This window comes from Saccostrea echinata, unplaced genomic scaffold, assembly GCF_033153115.1.
Source record: "Saccostrea echinata isolate AGI-Se365-2 ecotype Australia unplaced genomic scaffold, CSIRO_AGI_Sech_v1 ptg000004l, whole genome shotgun sequence".
NCBI lineage: Eukaryota > Metazoa > Mollusca > Bivalvia > Ostreida > Ostreidae > Saccostrea > Saccostrea echinata.
Genome location: NW_026889753.1, coordinates 7761010 through 7782500, shown reverse-complemented (window position 1 = coordinate 7782500; position 21491 = coordinate 7761010). Strand labels below are relative to the sequence as shown.

Below are 21491 nucleotides of genomic sequence, written 5' to 3'. Positions count from 1 at the left end.
CAGAAGTGGAATAAGCGGATTTTGATAATTTTAGGTGATCCCAGCTGCAATGTAATGAAATGCTTCACCGATGCTGGATATACTATGGACAGTAGTGGAAGTGGTTCACCTAATATGAGCTGGTAAACTCCTTATGTATTGCATTTTAACATGTTTATCATAATTATTTTTTTTATTTAATATCTTTTTATATAACCAAAAATTACTTTTCAACTGTTATTTAGAAGACGGGCTTATTTGAGTGTAATCTGCAGAAATCTTGTTTACGAATCATTCATAATTTAATAATTAAATTATAAAATGTCCAATCAAGCAGCCAATTTGGTTTGCTGACCACAGCTGAACAGACTTTACGAAAGTTACGCACATTGGGAGATGCTACATTATATTTAAATACCTTGTCAAAAAATGTGACAATATTTAAATCTACTTATCTTAAGATTTAAGATATCTTGGTAAGATCCACAGTTATGATAGGGTTTAACTCAAATTTTACTCAATGCAAATGTATTAACATTTCAGGGTGGTTGATTTGTTTTACACTCGGTGCAACAGAATCAAGATTTTAACTTTATTGTGAAATTTTGTTAATTCAATTTATAAATCAAAAAACAAAACTGACAAAAGACTTTAATGTTTGTTAAACAAATAAATAAACGCCTCATTTGAGGATCGAACCAAAAATTACAGATTCCTCATTGCCATTGACAAGTAGCATGTGCCCATTTGCTATTATCGCAACGTACTATAAATGGATTTTAAAATGACAGTAAAGCAATCTTTTTTTTTTTGGAAAAAAGTTAATTTTTATGGTCTCTGGGTCTTCTCTCTCTCTCTCTCTATTTTTTTTTTACAAATGTTTTCTTGTTTCGACACAAATAACGTTTTTAAAATTTTGGAGAGATGACCAAGAGATAGCAATTTTATCACTGTTTGTAGAAAAATATGCTTAAAATAGTTAAAAATGTAGCATTTTGTACCTATGACTCATCTAGCTATTTTTCAATGCATATTTTAGCATATCAAAACACAATATTGTGAAAGGAATTTTTTCCTTTATTACAGAAACAAATCATCAATAGATGCTAAAATATCTGTGATAGATCAATGAACTCTTCATTCCTGCCGAATCCAAATCAAATGCGCTCTCATTCTTCTGCTTTAATTGATTGATACTAATTGTGCTTTTACGTTTTCCCACCACAAGAGCTACTTTAAACCACACACACACACACACAACCTCACACCCACCCACCCACACACACAAACACAACTATGTCCTCTACAATTTGACAAAAATGAAAGGATTTTATTTTGATAATACAGTTGTGTTATTAATTCTGAATCAGTAATGATTTTTTTTTGAAATGTAACAGAACTGAATGTATCTAATTCCTTTCAGTGAGGTTTATTTGGCTGTGAAGCCCTGTTTAGACAGCCAAGGCAAAATGTGTGAGGGAAACACACTTTACTCTAAGATTCAAGGTTTCCTCCAGCCTGTGGAAAAATTGTGCGGCTCTCCAGGTAACAGTTAACTTGAGCATTCAAATAATATTAAGAAAACTGCATGACGTGTATAGACAGTTAAAACATACATTTTTAGCTCAACTGAGCCAAAGGTGTAAGTATCCAAAGCTTTTCTGATCAAAGTTTGTCTGTAAGTGTTGTCATTACAATTTCATCTTCATCTCCAAAACCACTGGGCCAATTTCAACCAAACTTGGTACAGAGTATCCTTATGTAAAGGGAATTCAAGTTTGATTCATTTGTTCAAATGAAGGGCTACACCTTCTTCGAAGGGGAGATAAGAAAAAGTAAAAATTGGGTTGGGTCATTTAAAAATTTTCTTCTCATGGACCACTAGGCTAGAAAAGATGAAACAGGTGAAAGCTTCCTGACATAGTGTAGATTCAAGTTTGTCCAAATCATGACCCCGGGGGTAAGATGGGGCCGAAATGGGCAATCAAAATTTTATATAGGAATATATAAATATAAATATGACTATAAATATAAAATATAAATATTTATTACATTTTCAACAGTGAAAATGTGATTTATTTATTGAATAAAAGTGCCTATGTGTCACTATGTGAAAGGATAACAAAGTGATATTCTATCAGAGTGTGAAAGGATATCAAAGTGAGTAAAAAATAATTTCTGGCCTGTCATAAAATAGTAACTAAACCATCTTGATAGAGACTAGAACTGCTAATTTCTTCCTAAATATGTTGCTAAAAACCGTGTTACATTGTTTTCATTCTCACGACTGCTAAGCTATGACAGAGAGGAACGAATGAGAGAGGAACGAATGACAACTCTTGAATGGAGATAGGAGTTTTGCAACCTTCGTTTACTCAGGAATATTTCTAGTTGTAAACCATTAATTTTTTAAAGTATTTTTGTACAGTGTTTCCTCATTGGCAAAAAATAATTGTCGCAGATGGATTTCATACTGATGAATTCTAAATAAAAGTTGTCACAAATAAAAGTTGGTTTACAGTATTCTTTTCACATGTATATTGTTAAGAGCCATTCCATTTTTTTTTATACCTGAGCCTTGACAAGGGGATAAAAACACATGATTTGGATAAAAAAAAAAAAACATATCTAACCACCATGACCACAAACCATCGGAGATTCTTTTTACACATGGCTATTTCATGTTTCACACAGTATTATATACACATGTGTATAAATCCACTGTGACAATATTTGACTTCATCAAATTCACGCAGAAACCAACATGACGTCACAACCGTGGATCTGTAAACATTGTATGTTAACATCATTAGTGAATATTCAGTGTTTTTCAGCATTTAAAATGTATTCCATTTGTACCTTTGGTTATCACTTACTTAGAGAGAGTGGATTGTCTGGTATTTTTAATTGAGGTGTTTGAGATCAAGTTTGAGTCTCATGTTGATTGACCCATTTTTATGAAAGTTATGGCTCATTGACTTCGAAAATTACTTTCACTATTTTTCCATATTTTTATGTTAATGATATTTTGTTTGTCTCTTTATATTGATGGCTTACATATCAAATATGTTTTGTATATAGTGACTTATTTTTACAAAAAATGGCCGAAAGAATTTGAAAATTTCTAGTCCATGACTGTTTTTGGTCTGAAATATATTAAAAAATCTTCTTCTCAAGAACAACAAATTTGTAATAAGTCATATTAATTCAGAGGTATTCTTAGGTAGTGGAGATTCAAGTTAGTTCAAATAATGAACCCCAGGGAAACGTTGGACCACAATGGGTGATCACAGTTTTACACAGAAATGTATAAGAAAAATCAATAAAAAAATTTCTCAAGAACAACAAAGGTATTATTAGTCATATTAATACAGAAGTATCCTCAGGTAATGTAGACTTAAATTTGTTTAAATCATGACACCCAAGGAGTAGAGAGGGGCCAATAACAGAGGATCAAAGTTATACAAAGAAATACATAGGAAAAATCATTAAAAATCTCAAGAACAGCAAACCCATGATTAGTCATATTAATTCAGAGGCATCCTCAGGTAGTGTAGATTCAGATTTGTTGAAAACGTGTTTCCAAGGGTTATGATGGGATCACAATAGAAAATCAAACGTATAGAAAAAGAAATAATTAAAAATCTTCTAAAGCTATGATTAGTCAAAGAAATATCGAAGCATTCTCAGTAATTGTGGGTTTCAGTCACAGTGAACAAATTATGCCTCTTCTCCCCCTCTGGGTGGGGATGGGGGTTGTTGTTTGCAATCACTTATATATTTTACATGTATCTTTTCAATACTAAGCTGATTCCTGCTTTTTCCTAGCCAATGTGCTCAGGTGGCCGATGTGGCCCTTGGACCTCTTGTTTTTGGTAGCACAATTTTGTTCTTTTGCAATTTATTCATTAATAGGGTAAAAAGAGCTAAGATTAAAAATAAAAACATGAAAACTTGGAAATTAAGAATGAAATTGTGAGTGTGCTTCATAAATATAGATTGATACGTAAACTGTCATTCTTTTGTATCTGTTTAATTTGTTATTACTTAAAAAAAGAGTATGATTTTGCCATTGTGAATTCATTAACAGTACACTATAGTAATTAAAATGTATATTTCAGTAACTCCAAATTCTTGCAAGAAGTATGAAAATCTTCAAATGTAATTTGTAACACTTCTAGTTGTAGCAAGATGCTGATATTTATTTTGAAAATTTAAAATAATTTGCAATTCACATTTTCCTAAATTTGATGGGTCTTTTTATTTTATAGGTTGTAACATTGATGAGTGCAATATTGACTTTTCTTTTCCGAATGGCTTTCCAAGTAAATCAAAATACAACATGGGATGCACGTGAGATATTTTACCTCTTACTAAAAATATTTATCAAAGTTACTTTGAAAAAAAATGCAGATAGCTATGCATTATTGATTAAATGATTTTTTTTTTAAAATTTAGTGCTATGAAGGCTGCAATTCCGTGTTTGGAAACTAAATCAAAATGTCCAAATCTTAAAGCATTGGCAAGTTTGACAAAAGGATACAGAAGCTTTTGTGAGGACACCAATCTGAAGAAAGGTAAATCAGGATTGATTCTGCAATCTCTTTTGTTGAATTTGTTTAAGAAACATAATTCAATTCCATTTGTAGGCTAAAGTTTTGCATTTTTATTTTGCATGGTATCAGTCATTATTAAAATGTGCATTACACTCTGGTTTATAAAAAAAGAAAAGGTTGACCACAAAAAGGTCTTATTTTTATTGTGAAAAAATTGTCAAAATTCTACATTAAAAAAAGATTGCAGTTTGTGTACATGGTATTTATAATCAAAATACTAGTTAAAAAACATTTTTTTTCTTGTGTTTGATGACATCATATTGCAATATTCAATGATGTAAAGTGAAACTCCTATGAAAGGAAATGAATTTATACATACAAAAGTAATCATTTCAAATTAATAATCATGAATCCCCCCCCCCCCTTATTTTTCTACACTACATGTCTTTTAAATTAATTGTTGGCTAAGACATTTGCATTTTGAATCATTTCCTTATTTTTACAACAACAGTGATTATTCAGTTAAAGGATTTACTTGACTAGCTGAAAGAAATCTATTAGTATTTTGTAAAAAAAACTGTTTTGGTACAAATGTAGGATTAGAAACCCACATGATGTGTCTCAAGAATGCAACTGTTAATGCCAAGTGTAACAAGTATTTATCTCCATCTATGAGTGATTCCAACATGGACAAGGAAACAGAGAAGGAAGAGTGTCAGTAAGTGTCATATGGAAGGAGTATCAGTAAGTTTCATATAGTAAATATGTCAGTTAGTGTCATATTGGAGGGGTTCCAGTAAGTTTCATATAGAGAGAGTGTAGTATGTGTCATGTCAGTGTCAATTGGAAGGGTTCCAGCAAGTGTCATATAGAGTAAGTAAGAGTCCTATAGAGAGACTGTAGTAAGTGTTGTATAGTGTCAGAAAGTGTCCTATAGAGGGAATATCAGTAAATGTCCTATAGAAGGAGTATCAATAAGTGCCCTTTATAAGGAGTGTCAAATAGGAGAGTTTGTAAGAGTCACATAGGGAGAGTGTCATTAAGACGGTGTGTCACTAGGTGTCATAGAGAAAGAAAGTCAGTAAATGTCCTATAAATGAGTGTCTGTTAATGTCTTGTAAGAGGAGTACCAGTAAGTCCTATGGAAGGAATGTCAGTAAGTGTCATAAAGAGGGAGATCAGTAAATGTATAGGATTTTCAGAAAATGTCATATTTAGAGAGAGTGTCAATTAGTGTCCTATAGAAAGAGTATCATTGAGTGCTCTATAGAAGTTGTGCTAGTAAGTTTTCTGTAGAAAAGGAATCATTAGGTTTCCCATAAAAAGATTGGCAGTAAGTGTCCTATATAAATAGTGTTAATAAGTGTCATTAGCTCTACTGGTCAGAGACTAGATTGATTGTATGTTGTTTTACGTCCCATTCGAGAATTTTTCACTCATATAGAGAGGTCAACATATACCGGTGAAGGGCTTCAAATTTTGACCTTTACTCGGCACTCAGGGCCATTGAGCAGTAAGGAATCTTTATCGTGCCAACGCCTGCCGTGACACGGGGCCTCGGTTTTTAAGGTCTCATCCGAAGGACCCGCAACTTTCACTCCAAAGTGCCGAGCGCATGGCGAAGGAACAGTTGGTACCTATTTTTTTATCGACTTAGGTCTGTCGCGGCCGAGATTCGAACTCACGACCTCCCGATCACGGAGCGAGCGCTCTACCGACTGAGCTACCGTGAACGGTCTCAGAGACTAGAAGACATTATGCATTAGAAAGGTGTCTGTTGTCCGTGAATTTGTATGACTTTTCTTAAAGAATTCTTTGAAAGTCTTGTCCTCCTAATTTCGGTCCGATTTCGATTAGACTTGGTACTCAAGTAGACTATGTATGCAAAGTTACATAATTCTTTATATTGGTTTTTGATTTCATTGATCGGTGTTGCCATGGTTACTTAAAAAAGAAATGTCTGAGCATTTAAAAACATTACTCCTAAGTTTTTGTCTGTTTTCAATTAGACTTAGCATACTAATAGACTATGCTGAGATTCATAATGTTTTTTGATGCCAAAAGTACACAAGTAAACTACTCTAAGATACATAACTGTGTGTATCAGATTTCGAAATAGGAAATTTTGAAATGGAAATAACGTGAATTATTCTCAAAATGGTGCCTCCTCTACAGTTTTTATCTGATTTCTCTTTTTAATTAGTCCCCTCTGGTGAAACTGAAGGGGACTATAGGTTTCTTCCTTTCCTGTCCATCTCTCTATCTAGCTGTTCCTCAGTCTGTCGTTCAGTCTATCCCACTTGATTTTCCGCACTTTTTTCTGCACACTTAAAGATATTTAGTTGATTTATGGTGTTTGAGTCTTCCTTGATGATTACAGATCAAGTTTGCATTTCGGTCTACTTCGATAGTTTTGAGGGAATTATGACCTTTATAAATTTAACAGGGAATCAGATTATACTTGACAGTAGGGACTATTATTGCTTATGCAACATTCGCAGAATGTTTGATAAACCTACAAACCAGTAAAGATACAGTCTTGTCAGAGAATTCTGGCATAAAAGGAGTGTCAGTGAGTGTCATTTAGAAGGTATGTTATTAAGTGTCCTATAGAAGGAGTGCTAGTAATTGTCCTATTAAAAGACTGTTAGTAAGTGTCCTTTAGAAGGAATGTTAGTAAGTATCCTAAAGAGGGAGTATTAGTAAGTGTCATATAGAAGGAGTGATAGTAGGTGTCCTGTAGAAGGAGTGTTAGTAAGTGTCCTATAGAAGGAATGTTAGTAAGTGTCCTATAGAAGGAGTGTTAGTAAGTATCCTATTGAGGGAGTATTAGTAAGTGTCCTATAGAAGGAGTGTTAGTAAGTATCCTATTGAGGGAGTATTAGTAAGTGTCCTATAGAAGGAGTGTTAGTAAGTGTCCTATAGAAGGAATGTTATTAAGGGCCCTATAGAAGGAATGTTATTAAGTGTCCAATAGAAGGAATGTAGAAAGTGTCCTATAGAAGGAGTGTTAGTAAGTGTCCTATAGAAGGAATGTTAGGAAGTGTCCTATAGAAGAAGTAGTATGTGTCCTATAGAAGGAGTAGTATGTGTCCTATAGAGGGAGTAGTATGTGTCCTATAGAGGGAGTAGTATGTGTCCTATAGAAGAAGTGTTAGTAAGTGTCCTAAAGAAGGAGTGTTAGTAAGTGTCCTAAAGAAGGAGTGTTTGTAAGTGTCCTATAAAAGAAGTGTTAGTAAGTGTCCTAAAGAAGGAGTGTTAGTAAGTGTCCTATAGAAGGAGTGTTAGTAAGTGTCCTAAAGAAGGAGTGTTAGTAAGTGTCCTAAAGAAGGAGTGTTAGTAAGTGTCCTAAAGAAGGAGTGTTAGTAAGTGTCCTAAAGAAGGAGTGTTAGTAAGTGTCCTAAAGAAGGAGTGTTAGTAAGTGTCCTAAAGAAGGAGTGTTAGTAAGTGTCCTATAGAAGGAGTGTTTGTAAGTGTCCTATAAAAGAAGTGTTAGTAAGTGTCCTAAAGAAGGAGTGTTTGTAAGTGTCCTATAGAAGTAGTGTTAGTAAGTGTCCTAAAGAAGGAGTGTTTGTAAGTGTCCTATAGAAGTAGTGTTAGTAAGTGTCCTATAGAAGGAGTGTTTGTCAGTGTCCTATAGAAGGAGTGTTAGTAAGTGTCCTATAGAAGTAGTGTTAGTAAGTGTCCAATAGAAGGAATGTTATTAAGTGTCCTATAGAAGGAGTGTTTGTAAGTGTCCTATAGAAGGAGTGTTAGTTAGTGTCCTATAGAAGGAGTGTTAGTAAGTGTCCAATAGAAGGAATGTAGAAAGTGTCCTATAGAAGGAGTGTTAGTAAGTGTCCTATAGAAGGAGTGGTAGTAAATGTCCTTTAAAAGGAGTTTAAGTAAGTGTCCTATGGAAGGAGTGATAGTAAGTGTAGTTTAGAAGGAGTGGAAGTAAACATCCAATAGAAGGGGTGTTTGTAAGTGTCATGTATAAGTATATTTAGAGTTTTGCGACATTTCACAACATAAAGTGGGGTTTAGAGTCAGAGTAATATCGGATTAGTACATGTATTTAAACTTTGAATAAACGTCTTTGATTCGTCTCCCTTCTCCAGCCTGGTGTCATTATGCAAACATTTTAAAAGTCAAAATTACAATTGTCCAAGGTGCTTGTAACTGCAATGTGAAACTCACTTCTTCTTACATGTAATTATAGCAAGTGTAATAAATGTAAAATGATTTGTAAAGTGTAATAAATGAATAATGATTTTGACTTTAAGTCTGTTTTACATAATTGTTTCCAATTTCAGGAGAATAGAAGATTATGCTATGTGTGCTAAGAAGGCGGTATCTGTATGTGATAACGAAGAAGCGATGAACTTTGCTGCAGAAACTGCTAGAAAGGTTTTATTCCTAAAATCAAGTCGTGAAGGTGGAATCGTATGTGCTACTGGTAGGTCTAAAATTATTCTTTAGAGAGAGAGAGAGAGAGAGAGAGAGAGAGAGAGAGAGAGAGAGATTAGATGAACCTTTATACTTATATTGTAAGACAATTGACTATTTACAATTGCCAATGTCTTTCTTTATATGAGAATACTAATGAAATTGGTATTCAATTTTCGTTGACATGAAGTTGGTCACGTGATCAGACTTTCTTACGGAAAGCAAACCACACGAGACATTTTGAAGGTCTAGACTGTGACGTCAAATTAAGTCGTACATGTATGTACCTCACATGTTGCATTTCCATAACAGCATTTCTAAATAGTGCATTTTTTTCTTTATAACACAAATAAAAATAAATTATAGATATAAGGAATAAAATATTCCTTTCAGGCGATATAGGATTTGAACACGTGACCAACTTCATTTCATATCTCAATGAAACTCTAAAAATGATATCTATTTCTTTAGTATTGTCTAGTTATTTCACAAGGTGCTTTCTTGTAGGTGGTGGAATCTCAGCTGCCCCAGTCCTCTGGGTTCTATTCCCAGCTGCCATGGTGGCTTTAGCGGCCATTTTCCCATAAATCAACAAAATACCTACCACTTGTATCGTGGACATCAGTCATTCCAGGTGTGAATTATTGGTAACAACAGAATGAAGGTCAAGGTCAAAATTATCTAGTATTCTGCGCCTCCAATCGCTATGTGATTTTATCCGGAAATACTTGTATTATGAAGCATTTGGGAAGATAGAAGTACATTGTATGTTTAAGAATTTGTTCAAGTCAATTGGAGACGATGTATTTCGTTAATTTTGTTTAAAAAGTTTATGGTGATAAATGGGTTTACAGTTCGTAACAATGAATTTGATTTGAAACATAATTTGATACGATGACTTGAGAATGTTTTTTTGCAATAAAGATGTCCTTTTAAATAAAAGGTGTTGATATAAGATTTAAAGATTGAAGTCATGGATAAAAAATTGGTTCATTATAAAGACATTAGGATCAGTAGGATTAGTATCTGAATAAAACATGTAATGTTTGTGTTTGTGTCATATGCATTGTCAGTGCTTTTATAGTAACGTACATTTTAATCGAAAGGTCTGTGCATGTAAGGAAGTTTGAAATTTTCAATAGCCAATCTGTTAAAACAACTTTTCATGATTTAGAAGAATCATTTTAGAACGAATAGAATATCTTCATGGCCATTATTTCTATTTGTGTATTTAGATGATTTGCATTTTATCAAATTCCACTTCAAAAATATATATTTTAAAAAATTATTTGATATTGACATTTTGACATTGTCATCTTTTCAATCCGAACATGGCCAAGATCTTTAGTTTTGTGAGATAAAGTGCACTTGTTTTGAGCAGCTGTGTGCCATAATACTGAATACAGCACGAATTTGATAATTGTTAGGTAGAAGAGACTTCGCTAAATGCTTAAATTTGATTCAGGTAAATGTTGTGTTTTACTTACCAACTGGTCTACAGATGTACTCATCATTGTATTTAGCAGTGTATACTGCTGTATTTAAGCTATATGTATGTATTCATCAGCTACTCAACAGTGTATGTTGATATATGTTGATATATATGAGCTGTATGTGCTTATATTTTATATTAAGATTGAAAACTACTTGTCTTCCGTCTAGGAAATAAAAATATGAAGATTAAAGGTAGCAGGTATGTTTATATAGATGTCTAATCATGTGGATGAAGGGATGAAAACTAGATACTGTTAGTTTGTTTTTAATTTTATGAACAAAATTAGTGCTACAGGTAAAAAAATATAGTTCGAAAAAATTTAAATATGCAAACTTTTATATTTTAGTTTTTTATTGTATAAACTATAAAAAACGTTGTAAAAGCTTAGTAGTAATTAGTCTTGTTTTAAGCGTGTTTTTGGTCAGTTTTATCCTCTTTTTTTTGATGTATTTTATAGAATAAAATGTGATGTTGTAAAATAAAACGTTATCTTCACGTGTTTCATTTTTGTGTATTTGCAGGCAATGCATGTCTACAAGCTCCTTGTAAAAAAATCTTCATAATTTTAGCAAGTTTTATGGAACTAATGTAATAATCAAAAACAGTTATGCCATATACTTTAACAATATATTGTACAAAATGTGGCCGGATATGTTGAATAGAAGGGGATAAAACCTTACCTGTAATAAATATACGTTGCCTTTAAACATAATCAATGAAATATGGAGATAACGAACAGTATTCAAGTTCAAAGTCCATTTAGACAATACAAATATGGAGCAAAGCAAAAGAAGGACCTCCAAATCATCAGAAGTGGGATCAGGTGCCTCCTAGAAGTGATCATCCCATGCCGACCGGTCACACCAACCGTGTACTCCTTGTCATGATCGGGTAAAAGGAAAATGTAGACGATTCAGTATGTAAATACTAACATCTTGTATGAAAGACGTCAGTCAACATTTGACCTATATGTAACGACAGATTGTATTTACAAACACGATCATTGTATCGACCATAGAATTTGAGGAATGTTGACTTTAAATGTGGTTGATGATATCCTTGTATCATCAACTTATTTGTAAAAACATGCTTCATTTTAGAAATTGTTCGTACATAGAACATGCTCTTGCGCATCAAATCAACTCGAGACATATACTGCGTATGCAGTGATACTGATACTTTGCTACATAAATAAACATTCTTCACTTTAACTTGCTTTAATATATCACAAAGTTTTTTTTCATAATTTAGAAAGTTGTGCACAATAATTTTGAAAAAAAGTTCTTAATCGTTAATCAAGACCCACAGAAAGGGGAGAGGTGAGGTTTGTTTACTGTAATTAGATTTGGTATCAAGGAGGAAAGAGGTACTGTTTGAGAACTGCATTTAGGCCCCACGGAAAGGGCAGAGGTATTTATTGTAATTAGTCTCCACAGAAAGGGCAGAGGTATTGTGTTGTAATTAGTCTCCACAGAAAGGGCAGAGATATTGTGTTGTAATTAGTCTTCACAAAAAGAGCAAGGGCACTGTATTGTGCTGTAATTCGGTTCTAGAGGAATGGGGAAAGGGACTTGTGCATTGTAATTAAGCTCAACAGAAAAGAGAAATCTGATGTATTGTGCTTTATTAGGCCCCTCGAACAGGGGACAAATACTGTTTGTGTATTGCAATTATGCTCCACAGAAGGAGGAGGTGGAGAGATATTATTTGTGTATTGTAATCAGGCCCAACAGAAAGGAAAAGGTTACTGTTTGTGTATTGTAATCAGGCCCAACGAAAGTGGAGAGGTAATAAATGAGTACGGCCTCGGAGAATTCGTCTAGGGAAGAGTTGGTGTATTGTGCAGTAAATAGTATAGCTTATCAAAACCACGCGCTCTGGCTTTTTTCTCGAGTAATATAGAAATCACTTATTTGATCTTATTTGACTTGATTCAGAAAACCTGATTTACATGTATCTCGACTATGAAGTTGACAACATAGGAGGTGCCCTTCCTCTTTTCTGCTAGCTCTTTTCAAATTTTAACCGGCTATAACAAATTATATCTTGATCATATACAATTATTAATAAATAATAATAATAATTTATACAGGATTTATTTATACAGGATAACACAATTAGTTTACAAAACTAGTTTACATTGTGGTCCTGAAAACATTTATACATACAGCAAAATTATGCACAGAAACAAATAAATATTTAAGAATATGAAAAAAGACGTGTAGTCTAATAAAACTAATATTTACACATGATGTAATGTAAAACTTCTATAAAACTGAATATAATCAATGACATGTTTGGTACATTTTAGCCAGTTCATTCAGTCAATTCTCAGTCTTAAAACGGATGTGTCAATGTGCGATCTATCATTGAGGTATGCTAATCATTTTGTGTAGAAAAAAGAATAAATAAGACCAAGAGAGTAAAACTTAAAGAAAGTGAACTTGATCAGTGATCAATCTCATTAAATCTGCAAACAATACTAAAACACGGACCCCTGTAAACATTTGAAATGGGATCAGTTGACTAGGAGTAGTAATGTTCCCGGTTAGAACCACAATGAACCCTCTGTATTGATAAATCGTAAACAGTGTAATCCGTCATCAAAATTAATGTTAAAACAATGGCCTAACAGTTATTATGAAACATTCTGTTTTACAGGTTCAGTCGACAGAGAAGGTTCGTAAATTGCTCAAGTGGACACTTAACGTGTTTCTTAAGTACTTATATTTTATCTTGTGATTGCAAAATACGAGTATGATTCATATGTAAGCCTTTACAATTATTAAGGGCGATCATCTAATTCAGAGATTATAAATGGTTCACCTTAGGATTTAAGTATAATCGAGAAGAAGACTTTCATTTTGTTGTTTTTAGCGTTAAAGGGTTTGTTTACTTGGCATGTTTTACTTCTCATCCCATATTGAGTCTGTTTGTACACATCACATCATTCGGAAGTTTACTTACGCGCATGTTATATTCTGTAGAAACCCTTCAGGAAGGCGCAAAGTCATAAAAGATTATTCAAAAGATTATTCTTTATACAATTATACAAGAAAATCATATACAGTACCAATTTTATGCACCAGATGCGCATTTCGACAAATTATGTTTCTTCAGTGATGCCCATGCCGAAGTTGGAAATCCAAAATATTTAAATAAAAAAGACTTTGCTATCTATTGCGGAGAAATCAACACGAATAAAGATTCTTTTTGTTGTTTGCATGATTCTCGGGTAAGATTAATAGAAAAAAAAAGTTGGAGAAGGTGGTTTGATACAGGTAGTTAAGTTTGAGATAACAAATAGTATTCAAGCTCAAAAGTCCATTTAAACAATACAAATATGGAGCAGAGCAAACACGGACCTCTAAAACATCAGAGATGGGATCAGGTGTCATGAAGGAGTGAGCATCCCCTGCCGACCGGTCACACCCGTCGTGTGCTTCTTGTCATGATCAAGAAATAATGAAAATATTCGTAGACAATTCAGTGTATAAATAATGGTCTAACAATTAGTATGAAAATCGTCAGTCAGCATTTGACTAATGATAGATTGTATTTGCTGACAAGGTCAGTGTATCGACCATAAAACTTGCGTTATTTCCATTCAGATGTGGACACGATATATCCCAGTGAGCTTGTAATAAAAGATACCACAGAGTCTGACACATCTGTTTCTTATTTGGATATTTTACTAGAAAAAGACGTTAATGGTAACCTAAAAACAAAGCTTTATGATAAAAGTGATGACTTCAACTTTTCAATCGTCAACTTCCCTTACTTATGTAGCAATATACCCTTATCACCTGCATATGGGGTTTATGTCTCTCAGTTGAGTCGATACGCAAGAGTATGCACTACGTATGAAGAATTTCTAAAACGGGCCAAGCTATTGACAAACAAGTTGACGAAACAAGGATATCAACAGTCTCGTTTGAAGTCATGTTTTCGCAAGTTTTTCGGTCGATACAATGACCTTGTCAGCACATACAACCTATCATTGAGTCAAATGCTGACTGACGTTTTTCATACAAATTGTTAGGCCATTATTTATACACTGAACTGTCTACGGATTTTTCCGGTTTTTGTTTCCCGATTATGACAAGGAGCACACGGCGGGTGTGACCGGTCGGCAGGGGATACTCTCTCCTCTTTGGCATCTGATCTCACCTCTATATTTTGAGGTCCGTGTTTGCTCTGCTCCAAAGAAGAAGGTACGGTTTTAGCTTTATTGTGCCCTAAAAATTTAATGTTTTCAAAAAGTTTTGAAACTGGCTTAAATGTTAGTTGAGTATATGACTGTGATAAATCAGGAAAGAATATGGCATGAAGGAGTACCATTCTGGAAATGTGACGTCATTAATTTGATGCATTTCTCTATTTTAAACAGAAAAAGCCTCAAAATGACCAATTTCAAGGGGGTTTTTTCATTAAGAAAATAGTGTCCACAGCTGTCGCCCACTTTAATTTTTGGATATGTTGTGTACAATTCTTTGAAAAATCACATATCTCAAAATCTTTGTGGGCGATGCCTGTGGACAAAATGATGACATGAAACGAGACTGTTGATATTCTTGTTTCATCAGCTTGTTTGTCAATAACTTCCCTCGTTTTAGAAATAGTTCATACGCAGAGCATGCTCTTGCGTATCGAATCAACTGAAAGATATAAACCCCGTATGCAGGTGATAATTGTATATTGCTGAATAAGTAAGGGAAGTTGACGATTGAAAAGATAAAGTCATCACGTATATCATAAAGCTTAGTTGGTAGGTTACCGTTAACATCTTTTTCTAGTAAAATATCCGAATATGTTTGGTTGTTTGTGTATTGTTTAATGTCCCTCTAGTGAATTTTTCACTCATATGGAGACGCCACCACTTGCCGGTGGAGAGCTGCAAATTTTGACCTATACTCGGCACTTAGGGCCATTGAGCAGTGAGATCTTTTTTGTGCCAGCACCTATTGCGACCTCAAATTATACGGTCTCATCCGAAGGATCGGTCTCCACGTCCCAAAGTGGGATTCGATATCCAAATATGAAACAGATGTGTCAAACTCTGTGGTATTTTTTATTTCAAGCTCACTCACTGGGATATATATATATGAATGGAAATTTCTATTGTTAATTGATAATATGTTGTCGATATGTCTAAATGTCGAGTTGAAGGCCACAGCAGGTGTTTTCTTCTTCTCATGCATAAGATTTTGAATAAATTGGAAATTATGGTGTAAATTATAGACTTATTGTGGCTTCTACCCTGGTTACTCAAATATGAAGGAGACTGTATTTAGAGACAAATACCTAGTCCGTGTATTACTACCTTATGACAGCATCTGGTTACTTATTTTATTTTTGATTAGGCCTACTCCCTTTATATGATCAATACAGAGAGCTCATGGCGATTGACCTGTCGACCGGGTATGTGTATATTCCTACTAGGCATATGTTAACATATTGTTTCCAGGGGTCCATGTTTTTCGCCCTATTATCCGTTTCATAATTGTTCTAGATTTTTGAGATTGATCACTTCGTTATCATCACTACTCTAATTATTATAGTGCTGACTGACTATTGTTCATCGTCTATAGTAGCTCACAATGATGTGAATTTCTCTTGTCAATTTACGAAATCATAAATAGAGGATAAAAAAATAATGTTACAAGGATCACAAAGAGAAGATAAACAATTTTACATGAACATTTAATGTTAGCGGTTGATTAGTAAATGAAAATGTGAGATAATTGTTCTAATGATAAGCGGGACCGATGCGGTTCAGCAAATGAAAGCAGAAATAAAACAATTTATTTTTCTAGTAAAAGTGAAATATTTTGATGATACGGAGAAAGCTGTTTTGAATAAGGATGAGTACAAGGAAGTACAGCTCAAGCTTGTGGGCATTCTTATTGTTTTTCTCTTTGAGACGTTACAATCTACTTGTTACTTACGAGAGCTACATCCGGATTCTAGTAAATGTCAAGTATCTTAAAAGCGCAACTTAAAATTAATGAGGGGAAAGCGGTCAATGTAACAGCAAACAAGGTTTTCTTTTGTGTGAACAGTACTGGTATTTTTTACATGTATATCAATTATAAATACTTTCTATTCCGTAAACTGTCTTTCCTTGTCATAGTAAAAAGAAGCATTTAATGATGATCATGAATTTCAAGTAACACATTTAAAAAGAGAATAATATAAAAACAAGCATTCTGAGAGTATTGATTACATGTAGCAATACTAGCCTTACCGGCAAGTGTAATCTGGTTCCCGTTAAAAATTGAAAATGCCATAATTCCATCAGAAATCAATGAAGTGGAACGAAATGCAAAGTTGATCTATAACTCATCAAGGTAAAGTCACATACCAAAATTCAGCTCAATATCTGCAAGCATTTAGAAAAAAATTGCGGAAAACCCTGAAAAATTGAAAAAGTCTTATTTCCGTCAAAAAGCACTGAAGCAGAACAAAAATCAAACTTGATCAGTAACTCATCAAGATACACTCGCATACCAAAAATCAGCTCAGTATCTGCAAGCATTTAGAAAGAAAGTGCGGAAAACCAAGTGGAACAGACTGACAGACAGACAGAGGGACAGGTAGACGGACAGCTAGTTATACAGACAGACGGACAGACTCAGAGGAAACCTATAGTCCCCTCCGGTTTCACCGGGAGGGGATTACATCGGTAGGGGACTAATAAAGAAAGCATATAAGTGTATGTCGGCGCACGAAAGCGAACATACTTTACGATTCTTATAATGTCATGATCATTTTTAAGTACTGGCCTGTGTGCCTTTTCAGCATCTCATTGATTTTTCAAACTTGCAAACCAATCTTGACAAAAGGACTCATTTAAATTCACTACTGTCCATAATTCTTGATCAGATTTAAATTTCAATCGTCGCAAGGTCGCCTTACATTGTAGGAAGCATAGGATATACAAAGTTTGACACTGATCCATAACGTTCATCACCGTCTGAATTGAACAAACAGAACTCTATTTCTTATAGGCCTAACTTTTCTGTGCGGAGGTGAAACTGTCCTTGAATCTCATGTCATATAATTTATAAACAACTTCTCTACAAACGTTCTATTGTGTAATGTCACTTCCATATCTTTATCCGTCTCTGAAGTAGACAAATCACATTCAAAACAAAATTCATTTGCATCCCTGTGCGCTGCAAAGTTTGCGTTTAACGACGTCATTTGCAGCAAACTCAATTCCGACAACACTTTGAAAATTACGACACCAATCGCCTGTCTCTGCATGATGTCATTTATGAGAAAATTTGACTTATTACTAAGATATAAATTTGCGTTTTATCTTGTACATATTATCAGAGAAACAAATGCAATTGGTTACATACGTAAATTATTCCGGATTTTATTCGTGCGCCGACAGACCATATAGGCCTTCTTATAAATCGTCATAATATTATTACTATAAAAGATATTTATTAAATAATTCACTCTTTTAAGGAACATTGAAAAAACTATAGCTACACAAAGTTTCGTTAGTATTGATTGATTGTTTACAAGTTATAAAGATTGTCTACTTCTTATTTGGACAATCCTCCATCGTATATGTAGAATGGATCTGCAAAATAAAAAAGAGGTTCCTCTCTGGAAACTGCAGGAGGAGTTATCCGGACAACTGTTGTACCCTATATGCAACATTTTGCAAAAAATGACTTAGTTCAACAACTGATATATTTTTCTAATTAATTATTAAAAATCAAACTCCAATTACCTTGACCATTTCTATTATACATACAATTGATCAGCCAAATAAAAACTTCCTATCTGAAAATTGTTGGAGGCGTTATCCTTACAAATGGTATACCCTATATGCAATATTTTCCAAAACAAAGTTCAACATCTGGTATAAAGTATCAAAAATTAAACGCCAAGTACTATGCACACACCTGATATATGTACAATTGATCTGCAAAATAAAAAAGGCTCTTTTCTAAAAACTGCAGGACGACTTTGGACAAATTAAGTACCCATTTTGCAACCACCCGCCAGCTATTTTCACCCTTTCAATAACCGGAATTTTTTTTCTACGTAAAACCCGGTTAAATCTTAAAAATCATAATCTCGATATGTGCCCCCTAATATAAAACCATTTCAAACACCCCCCCCTTCCCAAAGAAAAAAAATTCTCCGTTTTTGTAGTCTTCTGAAAAGAAAACCACTACATATAAGTGTGAATTCCCTTCAAGCATTATTTTCACTGTTAACTACAATCGATTTCAAAGAAGTGGCGAAATTGTCTTCTGAGCCAAAAGTTTCGCACTTGTCAATAATTATCCCAAGACACGATGCAGTTACGATATCGACAATAGATTATGATGATTATGATTATTTTTTGTTACCGTGTTTATCTATACCTATGTGTATGTATGAATACTTTCCCTTAACAATTACCGGGGTATTATTTACTGTTGATATCTTTTCGATAAAAATCTAAATAATCCCTCAACTGATGATGAAGTTTTCCTTTGTGTAGATATCGCCTATATCGATAATATCGTTTCAGTATCTAGTCAAGACTGTTTGTCGTCATCTCCCTTGCAACAGTGTTTCTTCAAATTTATGATTGATTGATTGTATGTTATTTAACGTCCCACTGGATAATTTTTCACTCATATAGAGACGTCACCGTATGCCGGTGAAGGGCTTCAAATTTAGACCTATACTCGGTACTCAGGACCATTGAGCAGTGAGGGTTCTTTAATGTGCCAACGCCTACCGTGACACGGGAACTCGGTTTTTAAGGTCTCATCCGAAGGACCCGTGACTTTCACTTCTAGTTCCGGGCGCTTGGCGAAGGAAGAGTCACTACCTATGTTTACGTCTTAGGTTTGACGCGGTGCGGCGAACGAGAATCGAACCCGGGCTTCCCGATCACGAAGCGAACGCCCTACCACTAGGCTACCGTGTTCGGTTTCAAATTCACATGTATTTCTTAATAACTCTCTGTTTATGAGGTTTACCTTGTATTCGATATCGACGAAATCGTAGTGATAGCGAATAAGATCGTTCAGTACTTCGTCGTTACGACACTTGCTGCTGCATTTCTTTATTTTTGTGTAATATTTTCTGCTTACAAGTTTGTTCTGCTGTCGACATCTTCTATGTCGATAATATCGTATCTATATCGAATCATGGTCGTTCAACAGATAATAGTTATAACTCTGGCTGTATTTTGTTTCTTTTCCCATTTAACCCTTGGTCTTACACAAACTCTAAAACTAAATCTATCCATAACACTCAAACTAACCCCTTACCCTTGCAATAAACTTAATCCCACTCTTAATCCTATGTGTGACAAATATATATTTGCATATTTATGTCAAAGTCGATCCGATAGCGATATCTTTAACGTAAAATATATAAAATTTACAGATCTCGATCGATAATATATCGCCATGATATTGTCGATATCTACAATTTCGATCTGGCCTTGTGAATGGTATTTATTTACTTAAACTGTGATTTACAGATCAGGATTGCTATCGATGCGATATAGGCATGGCAATATCGATAACGTCAACATCGACATCGCTCGTTTTTGTACATTTTGCCTGTCAGTGAATAATATTACTAATAATGCTCGATGCTTTTGAAAATGATTGACATTGTTTGGAAAGTGCTCAAAACTTTGGAATGACTACTTATCGTACACTTCAAAACGGTCATAGTAAGATCTCGGCACAAAAAGAATCGTGTAAAAACCATCATTATATGAAGTTAAGGATATAAAAATTTAGCTGTGTATTTAAAAAAAAACAAACCAAAAAACAAACAAAAAAAAAAAAAAAACCCGAAATATACATTTTGGGAAGGGTGTGTCAAAATATGCTCAAGCTACTGGTAATGATCATGTAAGATTCAAACCTAAAACCTCCAATTTTGAAGGCCGGTGGCAAGCTTGCAAAGTTATTTACTTATGATGTAAACATTTTACAAAAGAAACCTTGACAAAATGAAGGTGAATATTTTCCCAGAGTCAATGGAATTTTACAGTGTTTCATTATTAGGTGTGAATGGTCTTCCTAATCTGCCATGTAGACGAGTGGTCAGTTCAGTTGGGTGTTTGTTTTCTTTACGTTCCTTCTTTCTGTTAAAAACAATTTCACAATAATGTTGGGACGCGACGAATTGCAATTGATAAGCTTCAAATTAAAACCGGTATTTATGGACATTGAGCATTCAGTCATATTTTTTTCTTGCCAGCATCTACATTACAGGATCTCTGTTTATACGGCATCTCCCAAAGGGCTAGTTTACACTTCCTTCGTTTTCTAATTCTCTGCGTTTTTGAGGTTTTACTATGTAACCTAAGCAAGCTTTTATTTCGGTGAAAAGTGTTGTCAGTGTCTCCATATTTCTTCTCTAATTATTTAGTATGCTAATTTGAGCTTACGCGTGTAGCTGAACCTGGTAGTGCAAGTGACTAGGTCCGGTGGTGCAGTAGATGCTGTCGCTAATACATCCAAAGTTTAATGAAAAACGGTCAACGATTTATGAAGACGGAATAATTCTCCATAAATAGAGGACCATGTCAACAATCTGAACAAGAAGAAATAATGAATATTTAAAGCCAGGACCTCCGTCCGTGGCTGGCAAAATAGTCAAGGGAGAGCTTGAAAGATGATTTTTCTCCTGTGTTCTGACATGTATTTTTTTCTAACCATTAACCGCTCCATAGTATAGTGAAAATCTGAAAATTCACGCAAAAGATTAAAGTACTCTCACAATGAAAGATTTATACATGTTGAAATGCTTTATGGTCAAGTTTTCCAAACCAAGAGAACATAGCATATAAAGGTTAAAAAGTTACTAATGTAAATCGTGCATACAGTAACTCTTTGAAAAGGGAACCCTGCATTGAATTAGACAAATTTGTGGAGGACAGAAGTCTGACTCTAAACTTGTCTAATACACAGAAATAATTCAAAAAGAATTCTTGGACGATATTTCGGACTGCAGTACGAATTTTTGCATCAGACCAACTTTAAAATGTT

At 34.1% G+C, this 21491-nt stretch overlaps 1 protein-coding gene across 1 annotated transcript in view; it reads left to right on the top strand.

Moving 5' to 3' along the window:
- Positions 1 to 10957, top strand: part of LOC133179097 (uncharacterized) — a 33119-nt gene extending 22162 nt beyond the window's left edge. Inside the window, exons 4-10 of the mRNA XM_061313836.1 lie at positions 35 to 122; positions 1403 to 1524; positions 4251 to 4332; positions 4438 to 4556; positions 5133 to 5253; positions 8831 to 8973; positions 9471 to 10957. Coding sequence (XP_061169820.1) covers positions 35 to 122; positions 1403 to 1524; positions 4251 to 4332; positions 4438 to 4556; positions 5133 to 5253; positions 8831 to 8973; positions 9471 to 9550 — 755 coding nt within the window. The 3' untranslated portion in view covers positions 9551 to 10957. The remainder of the gene's footprint in view (positions 1 to 34; positions 123 to 1402; positions 1525 to 4250; positions 4333 to 4437; positions 4557 to 5132; positions 5254 to 8830; positions 8974 to 9470) is intronic.
- Positions 10958 to 21491: the final 10534 nt, after the last annotated feature.